General features: G+C 45.3%; 1 protein-coding gene across 2 annotated transcripts; it reads right to left on the reverse strand.

The window, feature by feature from the left end:
* Nucleotides 1–1,724: 1,724 nt before the first annotated feature.
* hook1 (hook microtubule-tethering protein 1) lies at nucleotides 1,725–22,478 on the reverse strand. 2 transcript variants are annotated; one of them, XR_008810008.1, is made up of 23 exons: nucleotides 22,366–22,478; nucleotides 20,274–20,359; nucleotides 19,720–19,792; nucleotides 19,063–19,113; nucleotides 18,670–18,802; nucleotides 17,717–17,784; nucleotides 17,321–17,383; nucleotides 10,768–10,851; nucleotides 7,948–8,111; nucleotides 7,690–7,830; nucleotides 7,377–7,578; nucleotides 6,013–6,123; nucleotides 5,810–5,897; nucleotides 5,622–5,688; nucleotides 5,391–5,531; nucleotides 5,120–5,207; nucleotides 4,958–4,989; nucleotides 4,783–4,865; nucleotides 4,548–4,648; nucleotides 4,263–4,364; nucleotides 4,072–4,140; nucleotides 2,669–3,689; nucleotides 1,725–2,568 (listed from the first exon to the last, which is right to left on the reverse strand). XR_008810008.1 is itself a non-coding variant. In XM_056276457.1 (22 exons), exons 1-22 carry the CDS (start codon nucleotides 22,408–22,410, stop codon nucleotides 3,531–3,533), a joined length of 2,151 nt encoding a protein of 716 aa, XP_056132432.1. In that variant the 5' UTR covers nucleotides 22,411–22,478; the 3' UTR covers nucleotides 1,725–3,530. The 2 variants fall into 2 exon arrangements, 1 of the variants encoding a protein (XP_056132432.1); XM_056276457.1 differs by having other exon boundaries at nucleotides 1,725–3,689.
* Nucleotides 22,479–22,541: the final 63 nt, after the last annotated feature.

Below are 22,541 nucleotides of genomic sequence, written 5' to 3' on the forward strand. Positions count from 1 at the left end.
TTAACAGTAGTTAGTTTTTAACGTCACACACAAGTCCTCCAACGGCCATGTTGGAGGCCTTACATAATTGAAAATGGCGAGTGACGATGTAAACACGAAACTAATGCTATCGGCATATGCAGATAAACTCGAAGGAGACGTGAAAAGATAAAAAAAAAACATTGGAATAGATCAACTGCTCATTCCTGCTCAAAAGTTCAGTCCAGAAGGACTGGAAAGATATCCTGTGCTGCTCAGCATTTCTGGCCGTCCGTCGGCCCCTTTGCTTTGAGAAATTTGTATTGCTCTTACAAAGGCTGGCCAGTGGGTGGCAGTGTATGGGATGACGCATGTGCAACTATACCATCAAATCCCAGGCACAGAAACAATAAAACAGCTTTTGAATAGCTGTCCACTGTAGTGACCACTATGCGTGCGTGAAAGGTACGGTCTTGGCTCGAAAAAGCAAAAACTTTTGATTGATTCTTGAAGGGTTCAACAAACCCTTCTAACCTTCATTTCACTTACTCCCCGTAGTTAATGTCACCAATTCATAGTATTAACTTAAATATATGTAATACTTCCTTAGCCATATTTAAGTTGAATAAAAAGCATGCCATGCCACCAAACCATTAACTACAGACAGGGCCATTTTCGCCTATTTGGCGGTAGCCATACCAACATGTACCCTGGCTCTGCTGAATAAAAGACGCTAAGTAGGTCTGGGCTTGGCTAGTACTTGGATGGAAGACCTCACTGGATAAGAGTTGCTGCTGGAAGTGGTGTTGGTGGGCCAGTTGGGGACCGTCTTCCCTCTGGTCCGAATAAACAACAAAAATCTGAGTGCAGTGAGGGGGACACTGTAGGAGAGGCTGTCCTTCAGATGAGACATTAAACCGAGGTGCTGACTCACTGTGGTCATTAAAGATCCCATGGCGCTTATCACAAAGAGTAGGGGGTTCCTGGTGTCCTGGCAAAATGTCCAACCTGACTCTCTCCATCTGGCCACCTAATCATCCCCCCATGTAACTGGCTAAATGATTCCTCTCTCCACCTCAAGCTGATGTGGTGGTGGTTGAGGTGAGTTTCCCGCCTTCTCTGTGAAGCGCTTTGGATGTCAAGATAAAGGGCTATATAAATGTAATCCATTATAAGCAACTGCAATGAGCCCGCCCCCTAATCATGAGGGGCCCCCCCGTGGGGTTTTTTCCCCCCCCACAGACGGCGGCTGCCATATGATGACATCATTAATGACTGCGTCAAAAAAAATCTGGGAAACAAATTCTGAAAAACATCATGAACATAGACCACATAAGATCACAGATCACATGTTTGTTGTCCAAAAGTTATCCATTATCCAAACCACCTATCCTGCTCCGAGGGTCATGGGGGATGCTGGAGCTTATCCCAGCAGTCACTGGGCGGCAGGCAGGGAGACACCAACAGGGCCAACACACACACATTCACACCTAAGGACAATTTAGTATGGCCGATTCACCTGACCTACATGTCTTTGGACTGTGGGAGGAAACCGGAGCACCCGTAGGAAACCCACGCAGACACGAAGAGAACATGCAAGCTCCACACAGATGACGACTGGGGAAGACCCCCAAGGTTGGACTACCCCAGGGTTCGAACCCAAGACCTTCTTGCTGCGAGGCTACCATGCTAACCACGGTGCCACCCTAAATGGGTTTAATAATCACAAAAAACACAAACCACCTTTTAAAAAGAAATGCATTTATTTTTCCCAAATAAAACCAAATGCTTTAAAATTCAGTTATACAATTTCTTTGATAAAATTCTGCAATTCATTCTTCACATATTTTATACAGTCTGAACAGTGCTAGTTTTGATCATCGGTTTTGGTTTTAAATGGAGTTGCCTCTAAATAAACATATCAACAAGAATCATCTACTGCAAGGGAAAACACAGAGCTTTAAAATAAATCTTTTGGTCGCAAAACAGTCATCGCAGACATGCGCTTCAAGTGCTCTTGCAAAAACACAATGAGTTGACAGCTATTTAATGTTATACTGATACAGCCTCGCCAAAATGTCTGACAGTCAGCAAGTCACTTAAAATCTCAAAACAGCTTTTAACTGTAGTATGAAGTTCCACTGAAACATATCTCCATGGACATCATGGGTACAGAATATTATAAGCTAAACAAAATCGGAGAGAAGAGTTGTCACAGCGTCAACAGAGGTGATGGACTCTCTGAGGGCATTTGTTGGGCTCCAAATACAATAAGTCTGATTTTGGTTTTATTGATAAGACCATGAACATACATATGAAACTGGAACTTTGAAAGCAAAGCTCAAACACAACATAAAGCTCACCACTGAGCATCTAATTCAGATATAGTCAAGCTAAACGAACTTACATGTTACAGGTGCAGATGCAAACCTGGTTCTAATATTTAGATCAAGAGCTGGTGTTGAAATCATGATTACAGTGGCACTGAATAAAGTCTTATTTTATACTTTTCATTACTCTCCCAAATTATGTAAAACACATTCCAAGAAGACGAAGGCCAGACGATTTCCCGTTTTGAGCATGCTGCCAGTCAAAAGGTCAAGTTGCAGCCTAGGAGCGCAGAAAATTAAGAGTGAAACAACACCAGTGTTTTGATTTCTTATTTCGTTTTGGATGTGACGTTGCAGCACCTCAAGCCTTTGTCACTTACTTTCACTTGTTCTTCGGTTTCATCAAAGGTTTGCAGTATGGGCTTGCTCCCTTATATAGTATAAAATCAGTAATGCACTTATATTTGCTGAAAATCAGCCGTTGATGGCCAGCACCAACAGCATCTCCACTCTGTCACTGTGGACACATTTTCCTCACAGATGACAGGGGAACAAGTGTAAAGAGGTTATTCATCTTTCATTACTTTTCCAGATGACAATGCTTGTACTGAGATAGCTGCATAGTGTACAATTGTAAAAAAAAAGAAGTTCATCTCCAGTATATTTAACCGACATTAAGTGTTCAAGTGAGCCTTGTTAAGATCACAGATATTTAGGTCTTTGAAATCTTAACAAAACTGCTGCACATTCAGAACTTTTTCCTTCTTTCCTGCCCAGTTATACAGCATAACAGGAAATTAGATAAATCAAGGCTACTTAGTTAGAAAAGTGTTAAATTCTGGTTGAGTTGCTAAGTAGGACAACAGGACGGTGAAGGAACATGCACTATTTATCTTTATACATTATCAGCACAGTGCACTCTGGACTGAAATTAGCTAGTTAGGTTACCACTTAAGTTGAGCGTTCAAAGTATATGTAAGGTCAGCCGGTACATGTTTGTTGCCTGACAACATGCTATAAACTAAAAGGGATGTGTGATCAGCAAGGTCTCGCCATTGATCCCTCCCAAAGGGCCAAGAGTTAATGTGCTTTAAGGTCACTTGAGTACATATTTGTCTGTAGAACAAGGGGCCCTGGAGCGGCTAGTTGGTTTAGCTGCTAATTCAGGGTTAGATTTTGTAGCTCTATCCCCTATGAATTAAGGTACGACATTCAACTCATCTTTGAAGTGGCGACTGGCGTCTACTTGGAGGTGGTGGCGGGCACACTGATTGAGAACGCCCGGCGCGTGGCATTAGTGACGTGCCGCTGCTGGGACAAGAAAGACTGGCCTGGGGGCACCAGACAGCCAGAGCGGCCCCCTAGACGCGATTCAATGGCCAACTTCTGAAAGCTCAAACTCTGGAGGCAGAGAAAGGTACACATTTTCAGCTGAATTAGATGACAACATACAGTAAAGCCATGTCTGCCCAATTCTTTCCTTGTACACAGTAAAAAGTTATCTGGTTCATCAAAGCTGCTATGAGGAGTTTTTGCTTTTTGTTGAATTTGCGTGCCCTTGTGGACGAAAACGGTAAGTGCTCCACACAAGAACAACTTCATTTCCATTCAACCTGGACACAAGCATTATTATATAACAATACTTAATAGTTTCCCTGACTTACTAATGATTTACTAATGTCAGTCATATATAGCATTACAAATTAAAATGAGACTGATAAGTGAAACACTCCTTGTAACAGCTTTAAATACAGAATATAAACCAGGTTGCTTTTGGTCTCACCTTATTATACCAAGCTGTCACAATCATTTTCTCTTCATATTCTCTTAGCTTGGCCTGCTCACATTCTCGCTAGGAGACACAGTAAGACAATCACTTTCACAATGGTAAAAACATCCTGAATAATACGACGGACTCAGATCAAGTAAGAGACCGCTGGACTGTAAAGAGGTAAAAAGGTAAAGCAGATTTACTTCCAAGCTGAGAATCCGCTTGTCCCGCTCTGACAGCTGGTTCTTCAGGGCCTGGATCTCGGCTGTGGCTGGATTCAGTTTAGGGTCCAAAGCTCGAATCACCTAACGGTTGGGAAGATAGAAAATCCATGTAAAATGAGAATTACAATTATAATCCATAGATCCATCTCCAATGTATTCTAGTCCATGGGGGAGGGGCAGTTAATACTCAAAACAATATTTTTATCTTCATGAATTTTTAAAACGTGCTTACAATACAGAATAATGGTTTGAGTACTGACTCACATTGCGAGCCTTTTCCAGGTACATTTTGTACCTCTCCTCCATGGCCCTCATGTCATCATCCTTCTTCTTAAGGGAAGCCATAAGCTCATCCAGCTTCAATGCTTATGGATAAAAGAAATTATAAACAGGTGTCATAGTGCTCAATGCTGACTAAGATGTATTAAATTTCACTCAGCAGTGGTTTTAAAGGTGGTGCAATAATGTTTAACATCAGATTCATGATGGTAAGACTCACTGGTCTGAGTATTGTCAGGCTGAAGGTCTTCAAGTAACTCTTTCTTCTTCATGATTTCATCCTGAGCCTCATTGAGCTGGACCCTGAGGAACATAAAACATCTTCCTTAACCCTCATCTGGTGAACTGGGATGTGTCTTTTACAATGTTGCACAAATACTGAGATTCATACTTACATGTGCGCATCAAGCTTTCTCTTCAGATTTGACTGAATAGACAAAAAACAGTTGAATCATATCTTTCTATGCAGGATACTAGTCACTTAAAGTTATAGAAAACAGCAAACACTGTCAAGGATAATGTTGTATGAGTGCTTCAAAAAACTGACTGATTCTCACATCATCGGGCTTGGCGGCTTGACTCTGAAGAGCCTTCTGGAGATCCTCCACTTGCTGCTGCAGCTCACCGATCTGCTCTCGGCTCAACCTAAGCATGCATCATCCCATCAAACAGGAACATCCAGGAAGGACAGAATTTAAAAACAAAACTACATACAGAGTACAAAGACATGAAACATATAACAGAAATTACAGATATGGTATCACCAAGGGAAGGGTCAGCTTGAAGGACCTCTTTTTGCTGACCCACAAAAGCACTTGAAGTAGTCACCTGTTCTCCGTGGCCAGTTCGCTGCAAGTCCGGTGTGCCTCTTCCAGCTGGGTCTGCAGGTCAGCAATCTTCTCCGTCTCACAGTCCTCCTGCTGCACTCGAAGCATCTTATTCTCATGCTGCAGCCTGATGAACTTTTCCCTGTCAACATTTCAAAGTGTCAAAAGGTCAGCAGCCATGGGGAGCCACACAGAAAACAAACCTCACGTTATTAAAAGCCGTGTCCTTTACCTGTATTCTATGGGTATGAGCTCAGCTGCTAGGTTATCCTGGCTGGGGCTGCCGGCAGGAAACTTCCCTAAGGTGGGGGAGGGGGAGAGAGCGAGAGAGAGAGAGAGGATGCACTTTAGAAAAGATAGATGACCGGTTCAAAACAAGCCTCATCATAAAGTGTCACATCCGGCTATCCAGTGAGATACCCGCTTGTAGGAGCTGGTCCTGCTGAGCCTGTGTGCATCGCAGCTCCTCATTGGTCTCTTTCAGCGAGTCTCTCTCAATGATGATCCTCTAATAGTGTCATGGGGGTGGGGGGTGGGGTACTGAGGTTAGTAATAGGCAATTACATAGTTAGGGATGAGATCCTTGTTATTTCTTCCCATCATGTTTTAAAAACCCATCTTACCTCTCTCTCCTTCATCATGGCTTCATTCTTTTCCTCAAAATTCTTCATCTCAAAGGCTAAATTGTCAGCCCGTCTCGTCTCTTCAGACAACTTCCTATGCAGCTCCTGCACCTGGAGAACGCAAACATAAAAAAAAAGAAAAGAAAAGAAATCAATGACAAGAATCAAGATACTAATATTAATCCATTATTTGCCAAAATGTGGCATATGTGTCTGTGGGGAAGCCTGGCCAGAGTGGCTAAAATGCAGGAGGTAGACTCAAAACTGTTTCTATATAATAAAATTATTGATTTACAGGTTGTAGCTACATATGAAAAAGAAAGTCAACGAACAAATCAACAGTTAACTCATCTTAACTGAACCAACTCAACTCCCAATAATTGAGCTTAAACTAACAAATAAATGAACAAAACTCAACTTCACAACAATTGAACATCTCGTGCAAACAACTACACCCTGACGTCCTACAGCCCCTAACAACTCCAGAGCTACTGCTTAAATCCTCCCTTGGAGTTGATCAGCAGCACCTAGTTTAGGCTGCACCACTGTAGCAAGGAAAACCAACACCTGGAAATGATTAGGGGGATGACAGGACAAATGGTATTCTCATCCGCTTTGTCAGTGGCCTTTTTTGTATGCATCTTTAAACTAGTCTAAAACATAGATCCAGCTGGCATCCAGGTAACGTGACAGTCTATTCCGTTGCCTACCAACACAGGGATCGCCAGTTCGAATCCCCATGTTACCTCCGGCTTGGTCGGGCGTTCCTACAGACACAATTGGCCGTGTCTGCAGATGGGAAGCCAGATGTGGGTATGTGTCGTGGTCGCTGCACTAGCACTTCCTCTGGTCGGTTGGGGTGCCTGTTCCTCCCAGCACTACGTCCCCCTGGCGAAACTCCTCACTGTCAGGTGAAAAGATGCAGCTGACGACTTCACATGTATTAGTGGAGGCATGTCGGCCGCCACCTCAGACACAATTGGCCGTGTCTGTGGGTGGGAAGCTGGATGTGGGTATGTGTCCTGGTCACTGCACTAGTGCCTCATCTGGTCGGTCGGGGCGCCTGTTCGGGGGGGGGGGACTGGGGGGAACTAGGGGACTAGCGTGATCCTCCCACGCGCTACATCCCCCTGGCGAAACTCCTCACTGTCAGGTGAAAAGAAGCAGCTGGTGACTCCACATGTATCAGAGGAGGCATGTGGTAGTCTGCAGCCCTACCCGGACCGGCAGAGGGGATGGAGCAGCGACCGGGATGGCTCAGAAGAGTGGGGTAATTGGGCAAGTACAATTGGGGAGAAAAAAAAACAACAACCATAGATCCAGCTGAGAGATTGTGATACTGTGTGTCCAGGTGAGTAGTTTACCTGTCTTTTGTATGTCTCCAGTTGTGCACGAGCAGCGTTGGCTTTGCGCAGCTCCTCCTCCAGGCTGACAGTGTTGTGCATGTAGGTCATGTTCTTCTCTTCCAGCAGCTTCACCTGCCTCTTTAGGTCACCCAGGTCCTCCAGCTTATGCCTGTATGTCTCCACCGATGCTTCCAGTTTCAACACCCGGTCGGAGCAATTCCTGCATGTGCACACGCAGAAATACAGCCATGTCATTAGTCGTGTGTTTCAGACAGCTTCAAAACTATATGGCGTGGATGGTGCGGACAAAGGAATGGCGCGAGCACACTACCTGAGGATGTCCAGCTCGTCTTTGAGTGCGCGAGATTCTTCTGCCAGGCTAGTGAGTTCATCATTGCGGTGTTGAACCTCGATCAGCTGGTTTTCCAGTTCTTCACAGTGGATACGGTAGTCATCCTTAGCAGCTTCCAACCTGTGTGGATGCACATGGCAACAAACCATTACTCAGTCATAGTTAATTACAATGGTCATATACACATATGTGCACACATGTGCGCGCGCGCGTGCACACACACACACACACACACACCTAAAGTTCTCCTCCTGCAGCGTCTCTAGTTGTAGCTGTAGCTGGCCGTGTTTCCTTCCCGTCACTGTACTCGGGTCATCAAATGAGTCCAGCTGATTTGTCCGGTCTGTCAGAACATCATTTTCAGCCAATAAACTGTTCCGCTCCTCTTGAAGCACTGTAACCTGGCCAGGCACAGACACGAGTTTAACAAATTTCTTTCTGCGGTATTTATACCGTACACAGTTGCTGTTAAATGATTCAGAATTGTGGAACATTACTGCTTATTTAATATTTATCGAAAAAAAATTTATTGCTTCAAGTCAGTGAGCATGCTGCTCTAAAATTGTCCCTCCCCTCAGCAAATTATTTCATGCAAGGCATCACGAAATCTTGGCATCAAACGACAAACTTTGACACATCCATTACAGATGACCCTTCCTCCCTCTTAGTAACGGTTAATACACAACAGCGATTTGATGCTAAAAGCAGAACCGGTCCACACAACACCAAAATCAAACATGTTAATACATGTTTAGTTTGCCCTCTAACCCAGCGGCATTCCCAAGCTGGGAATATTTTCCCAAAGGGACACTGAAGTATCTGCCACAGGTGAACTTGTTACAAGGGTAACTGACAACTGTCTGTCGATAAGTCTTGTATACGCTATGGAAAGTAAAGCAGGACGGCAAAAAAAGCCCTCTGAACAGCATATCTTTAAGAAATTCTACTGAAATGCTTTCTTGATTCTCCTCCCCTATTTACCATTAGTATTATCTACATTTGATCCAGATTCAGTATAAAATATGTGGGACAATAGCATACCGCTCTCAGCAAAAACATAACCATGACAGCCATTTATCATGGTCACACTGGCGCCTGTGTGAAATATCAACATACTTGAAATAACTCAACCGCTGACCACGGTAGGTTACAGAATATTACATTTCCCCAGAGCATTGCTTAAGCACAGTCCTGCTGGAGCCATTCATTAGCTGGGTTATGGTAAGCAATTAGGGCAGGGAAGCAGGTTTAGAGGCGTTTAGTTTGGTTGGACTATCAGCCATGTTGGACTTACCTCACCGGGACCACAGATGAGCAAGACTGGGGACAGAATAACTCAATCTGTCAAAAGTCCAATTAAACACACACCATCAGTACCGCCTGTGAGTTTAGTTTGCTGGCAAAATGCTTAGACAAATCAGCAGCAGCAAAGTGTAAACTTGTCACCCTGCTGGGTGTAAGGGGGGGGGGCGCACAGAGTTTAGCCTGGTGTGTATCCCCACAATCCTTCTGCCACAGTGAATCCGAACAATAGACTGAAGCACTGCAGCACATTAAATAGCTCTGGTTTGTACTGCACCAGAGGTATGCATGTGTGTACGACTGTTTGCAAGAGTGTGTGCCACACACACACACACACACACACACACACACACACACACACACACACACACACACACACACACACACACACACACACACACACACACACACACACAGATCAGCCAAAACATTAAAACCACCGACAGGCAAATGAATAACACTGGTAATGGGGTAACAATGGCACCTGTCAAGGGGTGGGATATATTAGGCAGTAAGTGAACAGTCAGTTCTTGAAGTTGATGTGTTGGAAGCAAGAAAAATGGGCAAGCGTAAGGACCTGAGCAACTTTGATAAATTGTGATGGCTAGAGAACTGGATTAGAGCATCTCCAAAATGGCAGGTCTTCCAGAGTGTTCCCGGTATGCAGTAGTCAGTACCTACCAAAAGTGGTCCAAGGAAGGACAGGGTTATGGGGGCTCAAGATTCATTGATGCATGTGGGGAGCGAAGGCTAACTTTCTGGTCCAATCCCACCGAAGAGCTACTGTAGCTCAAATTGCTGAAAAAGTTAATGATATGATAGACAGGTGTCAGAACACACAGTGCATCACAGCTTGCTGCGTAGCCACAGACCGGTCAGAGTGTCCATGATGACCCCTGTCCACCACCAAAAGTTCCTACAATAGACATGTGAGGGTCGGATCTGGCCATGGAGCAAAGGAAGAAGGTGGCCTGGTCTGATGAATCACGTTTTCTTTTACATCATGTGGACAACCAGGTGCATGTGTGTCATTTACTTGGGGAAGAGATGGTGCCAGGATGCACTATGGGTAGAAGGCAAGCAGGCGGCGGTAGTGTGATGCTCTGGGCAATGTTCTGCTGGAAAACCTTGGGTCCTGGCATTCATGTGGATGTTATTTTGACACGTACCACCTACCTAAAGACAGTTGCAGACCAAGTACACCCCTTCATGGAAACAGTATTCCCTGATGGCAATGGCCTCTTTCAGCAGGATAATGCAACCTGCCACAATGCACACAATGTTGAGGAATGATTTGAGGAACAAGGTGTTGCCTTGGCCTCCAAATTCCCAAGATCTCAATCCGATCAAGCATCTGTGGGATGTGCTGGAAAGACAAGTCCAATCAATAGAGGCCCCACCTCGCAATTTACAGGACTTAAAGGATCTGCTGCTAACGTCTTGGTGCCAGATCCCAGATGACACCTTCAAAGGTCTTGTGGAGTCCATGCCTCGACGGATCAGAGATGTTTTTGCGGCACAAGGGGGACCTACACAATATTACGCAGGTGGTTTTAATGTTTTGGCTGATATAGATTACAGTCATGGCTGAACTTCACTGATCCAGGTCTAGACCATTTACACTGTACAGGGATAGATGGTGGCAGGTTACACCTATATATTCTGTGGATGTACACAGATAGCAAATACATTCACATTCAAAATAATCCGGGGGTGTGCGTTTGGGAGGTGTATAGGTATATGAACTCTATTCACCTGTAGATCAAGCTCTTGACAGCGCTGTGCTAGTTCCTCCTTCTCTGCTAAAAGTCCTGCAAAGTCCTCTATGCTCCTTTTCAGCTGGACACAAGAGAAAAGACAGTTAACTGACACATGCATTTTTTTTGAACATGTTGAGGTATTAAATACTAGAAGTAGTTGTATGCAAACGTTTGGTTCCATCTAATCAAAATGCTATTTTGCGAAATCTTTGTGAAAGTTTTGCTGAAACTTAAGAAATTAACAACCTTTGTATGGTATAAACTTAAATGAAATGTTTCTAGACGTTTTTATACAAAATTATCATTTGCTGAGCTCAGCACAAACAAAACAGTAAGTTTGGGCATTCTGAGATGAGCGACAACCTGTGGAAATCAGAGCTCCCAAATCTTTCCTGTAGCCCACGAAAAGTCTTTAGCCAGGTGAAGACAACTCCAAGAGTTTAACACATTTTCTGACCAATCTTTCCTCCATGTTTTATCTACTCTCGCCAACCAAGGTCTCCTCTAAAGTGGCTCACAAAAAGGATTTGCAAATGAAGGAAATCAAGTCTTACAAAACAAGAAAAGGCTGTGAAAAGAAAGCTCGACATCTCCCGCTTTAAATTGATACTGTCAGAAACCTCCCCAGGAATGAAAATTAAGGGGGACCAGCTGAAGTCCAGTTTAGATCTGGAAGACCCTGAAAAATCTCTCAACTGTTCAAATATGCAAAGCAAATCCAACATGTCACTGCCGAGGACCTGCAGATGGGTTTAGCAGACACCGTTAAGAGTTGTAGCGGTCCACAAAACAGCACTGCTTGTACACAAATAACCTGCATGGTAGAGTTGGACACCTCTCTCCGATGATAGCATCGCAAAAACCCGTGTTTGAAGAAAACAAGACACCGCCAACATGAGAGAAGACTTTTGGAATAAAGGTCTGCAGACTGATGAAAGATGAAAATTAACTTCTTTTTTCCCCCCTCTCACAGAGGGCCGCAAAAGGTTCATTTAGACAAAAACAGGTGAAGCATTTTCATTAGAGAACACCTTTCCAAATGTACAGATGATCCAGAACCTTTGCACAAGTAGTACATGTGCATTAAAACATGCATACCAGGGAGAGACTCAGACAGCAATCCAGTTTGAACTTTTTAACGTTGTCATGCGGCCGACGTTTTGGACAAGACGTCCTTCTGCAGCGTGCATTCTGGCAATGTTCACGCAATACACACAATTGAGGTTAATTACAGGCGATCCCAACCGGCACTACATACACCTCCCAGCAGCGGGAGCCACAAACATTCAGGAACAGAGTCAGATAATGTAAGCTACTGAACCATAAAAAAAACAAGCATTTTGTCTCTATGACTCCCTCTCCTTGGCATCCTCACAGACTCAACGCCCATGTAATGGAGTTCACTCACATTGCGGTTATAATAATGACTTGTGATTATTGAGGTGCCGAGCCACCGATGATTTATCATCAAGTCATCGTAATTGAGACAAAATTCTTCTCCAAAGGGAGGAGTATTGGATACACTTCATTGGTACCCTCATTCCAAATGAGATGGATGAAGAGATTTCATTTGCTTGTTGTTGTTTTTTTTAAATGAACCTAATATATCTGTGTTATGCTTTTTTTTTTTTTTTTTTTTTTTAATGGTTCAGTAGCTTCAGACTACTACTACTACTTTCGGCTGCTCCTGTTAGGGGTCGCCACAGCAGATCATCCGTTTCCATTTCTTCCTATCTTCTGCATCTTCCTCTGTCCCACCAGCCACCTGCATGTCTTCCCTCACCACATCCATAAACCTCCTCTTTGGCCTTCCTCTTTTCCTCTTCCCTGGCAGCCCCATATTCAGCATCCTTCTCCCAATATACCCAGCATCTCTCCTCCACACATGTCCAAACCATCTCAATCTTGCCTCTCTTGCTTTGTCTCCAAACCAGCCAACCTGAGCGGTCCCTCTAATATACTCGTTCCTAATCCTGTCCTTCTTCATCACTCCCAATGAAAATCTTAGCATCTCCAACTCTGCCACCTCCAGCTCTGCCTCCTGTCTTTTCATCAGTGCCACTGTCTCCAAACCATATAGCATAGCTTGTCTCACTGCCATCTTGTAAACCTTCCCTTTAACTCTTGCTGGTACCCTTCTGTCACAAATCACTCCTGACACTCTTCTCCACCCACTCCACCCTGCCTGCACTCTCTTCTTCGCCTCTTTTCTGCACTCCCCATTACTTTGGACAGTTGATCCCAAGTATTTAAACTGATACACCTTCGTCACCTCTACTCCTTGCATCCTCACCATTCCACTGTACTCTCTCTCATTCACACATAGGTATTCAGTCTTGCTCCTACTGACTTTCATTCCTCTTCTCTCCAGTGCATACCGCCACCTCTCCAGGCTCTCCTCAGCCTGCACCCTAACTCTTGCTACAGATCACAATGTCATCCGCAAACATCATAGTCCACAGAGACTCCTGCCTGATCTCATCCGTCAACCTGTCCATCACCATTGCAAACAAGAAGCTTCAGACTGTTCCTGAATATTTGTGGCTCTCCCTGCTGGGAGGTTTATGTAGTGCCGGTTGGGATCACCTATATTTAACACCACCTGTGTGTATTGAGTGAACATTACAGGAATACACGCTGCAGAAGTGTGTCTTGCCGAAATGTCCATGCGGCAACATTAAAAAGTTCAAATTGGAGTGCTGTCAGAGTCTTTTCTTGCTATGTTTTACTATATTCAGGATCCAGCACCCAGTCTTTAAAGTCTTATCATGGGGTGGGCACACTGTTTCTTATTTTCTATTAAACTGTGCAGAAGAAATATATCAGGTTTAAGTTTGTGTGCTGAGAGGCTTCAGGGATGGGCAACATGATCCAGAAAGGGCTGGTGTGGGTGCAGGTTCCAACCAAGCAGTTACACACCCGAGTCTACAAATGAAGGTCCTTAGCAAAGACTACTTACTGGTTGACTAATGGAATCGGGTGTGTAACTGCTTGGTTGGAACAAAGACCTGTGCACACACCAGCGCTTTCTGGATCATGTTGCCCATCCCTAGAAGATTATTTTATTTTCACTTTCACATTTGCATAAGGTGTGTATGACATTGTGATCTGTGGCGAGAGTAGGGTGCAGGTTGAGGAGAGCCTGGAGAGGTGGAGGTATGCACTGGAGAGAAGAGGAATGAAAGTAAGTATGTGTGAATGAGAGGGAGGACAGTGGAATGGTGAGGATGCAAGGAGTAGAGGTGACGAAGGCATATCAGTTTAAATACTTGGGGTCAACTGTCCAAAGTAACTGGGAATGCAGGAGAGAGGAGAAAAAGAGAGTGCAGGCATGGTGGAGTGGGTGGAAAAGAGCGTCAGGAGTGATTTGCGACAGAAGGGTACCAGCAAGAGTTAAAGGAAAGGTTTACAAGATGGTTGTGAGACCAGCTATGTTATATGGTTTGGAGACAGTGGCACTGACGAAAAGACAGGAGGTGGAGCTGGCAGAGTTGAAGATGCTAAGATTTTCACTGGGAGTAACGAAGAAGGACAGGATTAGGAATGATTATATTAGAGGGACAGCTCAAGTTGGACGGTTTGGAGACAAAGCGAGAGAGGCAAGAGTGAGATGGCTTGGACATGTGTGGAGGAGAGATGCTGGGTATATTGGGAGAAGAACGCTGAATATGGAGCTGCCAGGGAACAGGAGAAGAGGAAGGCCAAAGAGGTTTATGGATGTGGTGAGGGAGGACATGCAGGTGGCTAATGTGACAGAGGAAGATGCAGAGGACAGGAAGAAATGGAAACGGATGATCCGCTGTGGCGACCCCTTACGGGAGCAGCCGAAAGTAGTAGTAGTAGTAGTAGTAAACTTTTACAAAAATAAAAGTGTATGGTGAACCGAACATTATCAAGTCTGCATAGAGGTGTAAAGTTTGCATGCTTTAGTGAAGTAAAGCTACATTTAGCTGCTAAAGAATTTAACAGGAATGAACAGGGATTTTCAAATTCAAATTTGTCTGGAAAGCCCACTTGCTATTGCTGCCATCCTCAATGTTGAATACACTCATAAATCATTGCTGGGGCGTCCGGGTAGTATAGCGGTCTAGTCCGTTGCCTCCCAACACAGGTATCACCGGTTCAAATCCCTGTGTTGCCTCCGGCTTGGTCGGGCGCCCCTACAGACACAACTGGCCGTGTATGCAGGTGGGAAGCCGGATGCGGGTATGTGGCCTGGTCACTGCACTAGCGCCTCCTCTGGTCGGTCGGGGCGCCTGTTTGAGGGGGGGGCTAGCATGATCCTCCCATGCGCTACATCCCCCTGGTGAAACTCCTCACTGTCAGGTGAAAAGAAGCGGCTGGTGACTCCACATGTATCGGAGGAGGCATGTTGTAGTCTGCAGCCCTCCCCGGATCAGCAGAGGGAGTGGAGCAGCGACTGGGATGGCTCAGAGAGTGGGGAGATTGGCCAGGTACAATTGGGAGAGAAGGGGGGGGTCCCAATTAATAAATCAATCAATCAATCAATCAATCAATCATTGCTTTTGGACCTATCAAGCACCGGTTGTTTTTATTAAATATTCAACTGAGCACAAAAAAAAAAGCCTGCAAACCCAATTCAATTACTTTCTATTATTGGCTTGTTTTTGGGTTTTCCTGCTCCGTCAAAGCCCCTCTGAACCTGTCACCTCTCCTTCCCATAACCATATTTTTCCAGGTGAAATCGAATTTTTAAACTGGGGGCTGGGGGGATTCTCTTCTACCTGATGTCCAGGCCAGCCCACTGTGTACCGAGAGTCTGTTGTAAAACTGAGGAACTCCCTGCGCTGCACCCATGTGCTTCCTCTCTCCAAATACTGGTTTAGCAGTCAAGTCAAATTTGTTTACAGAGCACATTTAAAAACAACCGACATCGACCAAAGTGCTGTACAGACCAGAGCAGGTAGTTAAAACACCAATACAAGAAACAACAACATAGAAAACAAGGCACATAGCTCGTAGGCACAATAAACAACAAGTGAACAAAGGCACAAGCCAGAAATCAGCCACATCAGGAGGATGCAAACGCCAGAAAACAAAAGTTTTGAGCTGGGACTTAAAAGAGGCTATGGAGGGGGCAGATCTTATAGGGAGGGGAATGCTGTTCGACAGGGGCTGCAGCCACTAAGGCATGGTCACCCCTGAGCTTGATTTTAGATCGCAGGACAGCCAGGAGTCCCAAGTCAGCCAACCTGAGGGACCTCGAGTTGGAATAGAGGGTTAAAAGGTCCAGAATAATAAATGTTGTGCCAAAGAAGTCTCCATTAGTGGTTAGATTAAAAGAAAAAGAAAAAAAGCCCATGGGGCGTCAGGGTGGCGTAGCGGTCTATTCCGTTGCCTACCAACACAAGGCTCGCCGGTTCAAATCCCCGTGTTACCTCCAGCTTGGTCGGGCGTTCCTACAAACACAATTGGCTGTGTCTACGGATGGGAAGCCAGATGTGGGTATGTGTCCTAGTAGCTGCACTAGCGCTTCCTCTGGTCGTTCAGGGAGCCTGTTTGTTTGTTTGTGTGTGTGTGTGTGTGTGTGTGTGTGTGGTGTGGTGGTGTGGTGGTGGGGGGGAAATAGCGTGATCCTCCCACGCAATACGTCCCCCTGGTGAAACTCCTCAATGTCAGGTGGAAAGAAGTGGCTGGCGACTCCACATGTATTGGAGGAGGCATGTGGTAGTCTGAAGCCCTCCCTCCCCAGATCAGCAGAGAGGGTGGAGCAGCAACTGGGACGGCTCGGAAGAGTGGGGTACTTGACCAAGTACAATTGGGAGAAAAAGGGAGGGAAACCCCCCACCCCCCAAAAAAAGCCCACAAATCTCATTACCATTTAGCAATGCTAATTTCAGCTGCACTACCGTCTCTAATGCCTTGCACATAGAGATGTGTGCAGGACTTAAGCGCAGAGTACACAGTCCAATTAATCCAAAACAAACAACATGTAAATATGAGTATGAATAAATATGAGATTTTCCGATAAGGTAAATTTGGGAACATAGGGTCCATTTTACATCTTATACTCCAATTTATATGAATGGTCACTAAATATGTCAACAGAGGTCTTATAAATCGCTAGTTGCAATGAGTAAGACTGGCCATTTTCTAGATTTCCTCCCCTTCCATGCAGCAGACCAAGGAATTTTGTTCTTGCAAAAAAAAATTAGGAGCTGTTTTTTGCTCCAATTCTTGTCAAGTTGCCATGTCATATATATGGTAAGAACCCCCTATGGTGGGTACCTCTGAAATGGTCAAAGCTGGTCCAAATGACTCACAACCACAATGAACGACTTGTTAGTGAGCTTCTGGAGTGGAGGTCTACGCCTACTCTTCCAACGTTAATGACAGTAGACTAGGTTTTTGTCTTTTCCCTTCCACAACAGAATACTTACATTTTAGTCTTTTAAAACAAAAATGGTGAAAGTAAGAGGTGTAATGTACGCGTGTTTCATTATTGAGGTGGGCCTGTCTCTCTTGCCATCTTCCAAAGCAAACCAAGCTCTCCTATTAACAGGCATCACTGTATTAATAACACTGACCTGCTGCTCCAAGTCCCCGGGCGGCTCTGCGGCAAAGTAGGCCGTGGTCTCTTTACTCATGAGCTGAAAGAGGAAGAGCAATTGGAAAGACCATATTTTAGAGAGGCAGGCTTGTGCTTGGAAGGTCGCCAGTTTGAATCCAGCTCACTGGAAAAATCTGAGTGGGGAAACAAAATGAGTAAAAGCTCCCCCCTTACTCAGTGTTGAAGTGTCTTTTTGGAGTAGGTTCTGCATGAGCTGCACAATGCTCACAATTAAAAGACTGAGGTTGCACTGGGCAGTTCCCAGAGGTGACTCCATGTTACAAATTGGATGAAAAGTGGGGCTTTGCCAAGAAAGACGATCGCTAAATCTCCATTTTGAGTAAGAGAGAAATATTGCCTAATGCACACTGACCTCCTGAATGGCTGTCATCACGACATGCTGCACCGACTCCTCCAAGGTCATGATTATCTGAATGTACTCTGTCAAGGGAATGAGAAAGATTCATGATACAAACAAGTGTCTAAAAACGGCTGAAAGCACACATGCAGACTGAGCAGATGTACCACAAGCACCTTGTTTAACGAAATACGTTTCATTTTTCCCCCTCTAACATGTCTTGGCTACACACTGATTTAACTAAATGTGTGACACTGCCCTCATTGAGTCCAAAGCCAGGGTTCTGGTCTGGGTCTGCTTTTGTCAGTGGCTTGGCAGGATTATAATGTCTCATTGTTGGACTCTGAAACCCAAGTAGTCTCAGTGGGCTTTAATACCCACATATCCCTGCTGATCTACACTGCGTCATGCATGTATAGATGTGCACAGTGGATACAACACTTGCGCACAACTGAATATGTGTGTGTGTGTGTGTGTGTGTGTGTGTGCGTGTGTGTATATATCTTTTTTTTTTTCTCCCCAATTGTACTTAGCCGATTACCCTATTTTCCGAGCCGCCCGGTCACTGCTCCACCCCTCTGCCGATCCGGGGAGGGCTGCAGACTACCACATGTCTCCTCCGATACATGTGGCGTCGCCAGCGGCTTCTTTTCACCTGACAGTGAGGAGTTTCACCAGGGGGATGTAACGCGTGGGAGGATCCTGCTATTCCCCCCAGTTCCCCCTCCCCCCGAACAAGTGCCCCCAACTGACCAGAGGAGGCGCCAGTGCAGCGACCGGGACACATTCCAATATCCGGCTTCCCTCCCACAGACACGGTCAATTGTGTCTGTAGAGATGCCTGACCAAGCTGGAGGTAACACGGGGATTTGAACCAGCAATCCCCGTGCAATCCCCCGGAATAGACCGCTATGCTACCCGGACGCCCCTGTGTGTGTGTATTCTATGTCAACAGCCATGCAAGTTACCTTGTTTGCGTTCACATTTGACAGCACAGCCCAGTAAGAGCTGCAGCAGCCTCCCCAGCTCCAAAGGGTCACAGTGCTCTGCCACCCGGGCCAGATCTGGTAAGGGGAAGTCTGAGATCTGCTGGGCTAGGAACTGATTGGTACAACAGGATACTACATTCATACGCGACAACTCAACAACGGGTCTGGAGGTCTTCAAATGCAAGGCAATGTGAACTATGTGAACACCGGTTTTCATTTTTTAACCACACACTACACATCCTGATTTGACAAAAGTTGGTACACCCACCACCAGACTGGGTGTAATTTGTGTGGTTACTGAAATCCCCTTGTGGAGTGCGAGGATAGAAAGACAAATGTATTGATGGAATGATGTAAGAATTAACCACCTACCTCATTATAATAATCCACCATCCTCTGAAGGATCTTCTTTAGGTTGTTCATCTGAGGAGGTCATATAGAGGACGTTTATGGAATATTATAAACTAACTCAAATGAGAATAGCAACCAAGGGCATGATATTACAGGGGAAATCCCCTTTCATACATTTAAAGTGCATGAAGTGACATGTAAAACTGGGGCATTTCAAAGATACCCAAATTAACATGTTAAGTGGTGTGGGAAGAGTAGTGGCAGCAATAAGGACATGCCATCACAGTAGACTAGTCGCTGGAAAAGAAATGGAAGAAAGGAGCTGGGACTTGACCACCCTACTACATACTGTGTAATTAGGATTTAGTTTCACCCTATGTCACACATACGTGCACACATACACACGCACACGCACACACACACACACACACACACACACACACACACACACACACACACACACACACACACACACTTCACTACTCTTGTTTCATTACAGAGGTCAGAGGGCAGGGCGGGCCAGGCCAAGAGCAGCGCTCCTGGAGCAGAGACATGTTTAGTGTCTCTGACAGAAATGAAGCATACAGGGGACTTATCAAACCTGGCATTCTGTAAGGTATGGGTAGAGATACAGAACGAAGGCTGATGGGGGACAGGGTGAGCAGCGCTGCTCTATACCTTCAATCTCCAGTTGTCCCCGACATCTGTTTTGATGCGGCTGAGCCACCCGTCATTGAACCATGCTGGGTCTCTGCACCACAAACACAGAGAGAGAGCCACAGTCAGCATTATCGATTCACTGCCTAAATTCGCAACCAGCAAAACGCCTTTAAGACACTTGCAAAATAAATCGGTACAAAAAAGAAGCATGTATTCATTACTAATGACTTACGTGTTAACTATTTTAGCTCTATGTACTTTGAAAAATATATTGTACACAACGGGCCAGTTTGTCCTTGACCAAAGCCATAGCTTACCAAACTATCCCCGGTTTCCCATGCATGTTTTATTTTTCCCTCGACTAAAGCACTAGGCTTAGTAGATGATGTAAAATATTCACCTCAAGCAAGACTGTCTATAAATGAATAATGTACCTGCATAGTAGATATAGACAGACATAGTGATTACTGAGGCAAGAGCACCACTGTGTGTGTGTGTGTGTGTGTGTGTGTATGTGTGTGTGTGTGTGTGTGTGTGTGTGTGTGTGTGTGCACGCGCACGCGCGCTCTCACATCTGATGCAGCGCTTGTGACATTGCTGCTCCAGTGGTCAGCTCCTCCGCTGTTCTGCAGGGTGAGGCTGTGTTGAAGGTCTGTAGCTGAGAGGCACACAGAAAATGCAAAGGACTGAGATGTGTAAGGGGGTGGAGGGTGGGGGTAAACAGGAAACAAGCATAGAACAATAGTGTGACTGCAATGATTCAAAAATTTTAAAAAGGAACAGGGAATGAGAATGGTGCTGGAACAAAGCTGTGAAGTGTTTAAGACAAACGTGTGTTTTGGAGCCAACGGGGAGTAAAACGAGATGGTAAAACACTGCAGTGCAATGCTTGTCCGTGCAGTTAATGCTGAGTTTTATCTACAACATTGCAGAGCTGCTGAGACTGTAAATACTATCCCTGCAGTGGAAAGAGGCAGTAAAGGAGAAAAGGGTAGGAGAGATGATGGAGAGTAGCTGTTGGCTGGCTGGCTGGATGTGCAGATCATAGTGGTACAGAGGCTAGACCAACCAAACCGTCGAGCACTGACGTTAGTTGTGTGATCAGCCTAAGTGGTGTAGTTTGATTCAAACCATATTCATCATTTGAACAACTACCTCAGATTTAACAAATGGTTTTGTGTGACATGGCTTCTGCATAATAAATCAGCAACTCAATTCAATGCAATAATGCTTTATTGGCACGACTGCATTCATTACAATGTTGCCAAAGCAGGTGACAGCGAAATAGGTTAACTGAGTATTACATTTTTTAAATAAATGGAAAAAGGAATAGGTAGATCTGGTAGAAGTACAGAATAGTATTTGAACTGTAATTGGAACAGTAATTGACAGTGTTTCAGTCACTCGCCCTTAGGCTATGGCATTCTGACACATATTGTGCCGCAAGGTGTGCATTTTGGCCCGCTCCTAAAATAAGTGGCCATAGTTCTTTCTCATCCAGGAGTGGAAAATCTGGAATCTGGTTTTCAAATTTCTCCTGGTATTTTTCTATGATGTTTTTGGAATCTCTCAGATTAGGGAAGAAGTGCATCTCTTGTCTCGACCTCACCTGCCGTACAGTGACCACATATTCTTTGCTCTTTTTGGTAGCCAAGATTTTTTTGTGTCTGCCCTTTTCAATGGCTGTATCCTGATTGGTAACTCTCTCCACAGCGATTGAGGTTCGAGTATATCCTGCTTTCCTATAACAGCTAACACCAACACAATACATATTGTAGCAAATTCGGGGGGCAACCACAGGAACTGCCGCGGCCGGGAAGCGAACCTGTATCGCCCGCACCGCAGGAGACATCGCTAACCGCTAGACTAAAGGGTCAGACCCGCCAGCCAGCGGCCAACGTGTCTACTTATCCATGCACGTTACAATATTTACTCTACCCATACTCGGGTTCAGTAGCAACAGCACAAGATAAACTGTGGGTCTACATTCTCCTTCACACTTCTCTGGCGAGGTAGTGTTGGACGAAGACCGGTGTTTCGCAACTTCACTACATAGGTTAAACATTAGAGGATGCGGCAGGTACACCCGCGCGACAGGGGATCTGGTTCAGCTGGACCTTAACCAAGACGACCGACCGACCGTGACAGGAACAGGACCGAAACGTCAGATTATGAACGAGCGTGTGGCTATGCTAACCGGTGCCTGGCCGCAAATAATGTCCCGTGTTCAATATCTGATTGCAGGTTGCTCGACAACGACATCGAAAGAGTGCTGCCCCACAAATACCCTCCGGTTAATTAGATTATCTCTCTAAACCGGATGAGGATCCACTCATCTGGGAGATTATTATCTTTATTTCCGATTTCCTGTGACTGCTGACCTTGCACTTTACGTATACGGACCCCGCGACTCGGAAGAGATCCAAAGTCGTTTTACTGTCTTAAGTGGATATTTGGGCTCGGTTCAGCCTAACGTTGAACCACCAAATGAATACAAACAGGGACGCCACGGTGGAAGATAGGAAACACCTCTCGTATTTCCTCGTCGGTGGTGCTCCCATTCTGCAGGAGTTTATTAGCCCGACCGCAAACAGGTAAAATCGAAATCGGCCACACGGTGCTGGCCAACACTTACACGACCCACACTCCGCTGAAGAAACTCACCCATACTATCAGACTCTCGCACAAAGCCGTCTTGTCGTCGTCCATGGCTCCTTAACGTAGATCATCCGACGTTATTTCCTCCACCTGTCGGCAGCGATCGTCCCTCTCCCTCCGCCGCCGAGCTCACCTGCGAGAGGCAGCCCCGCTAACGTCAAAAGCGTAGAGTAAGACAAAGC

Source organism: Lampris incognitus, chromosome 3 (assembly GCF_029633865.1).
Source record: "Lampris incognitus isolate fLamInc1 chromosome 3, fLamInc1.hap2, whole genome shotgun sequence".
NCBI lineage: Eukaryota > Metazoa > Chordata > Actinopteri > Lampriformes > Lampridae > Lampris > Lampris incognitus.

What these genes read in the sequence shown, in the direction of transcription:
- hook1 (XM_056276457.1), bottom strand. Translation starts at nt 22,410, where the DNA reads ATGGACGACGACAAGACGGCTTTGTGCGAGAGTCTGATAGTATGG. An exon ending in AGAAAGCTTGATGCGCACAT is followed by an intron (nt 4,866 to 4,957) that starts GTAAGTATGAAT and finishes TATGTTCCTCAG; the next exon opens with GGTCCAGCTCAATGAGGCTC. An exon ending in ACCTGGAAAAGGCTCGCAAT is followed by an intron (nt 4,365 to 4,547) that starts GTGAGTCAGTAC and finishes CCCAACCGTTAG; the next exon opens with GTGATTCGAGCTTTGGACCC.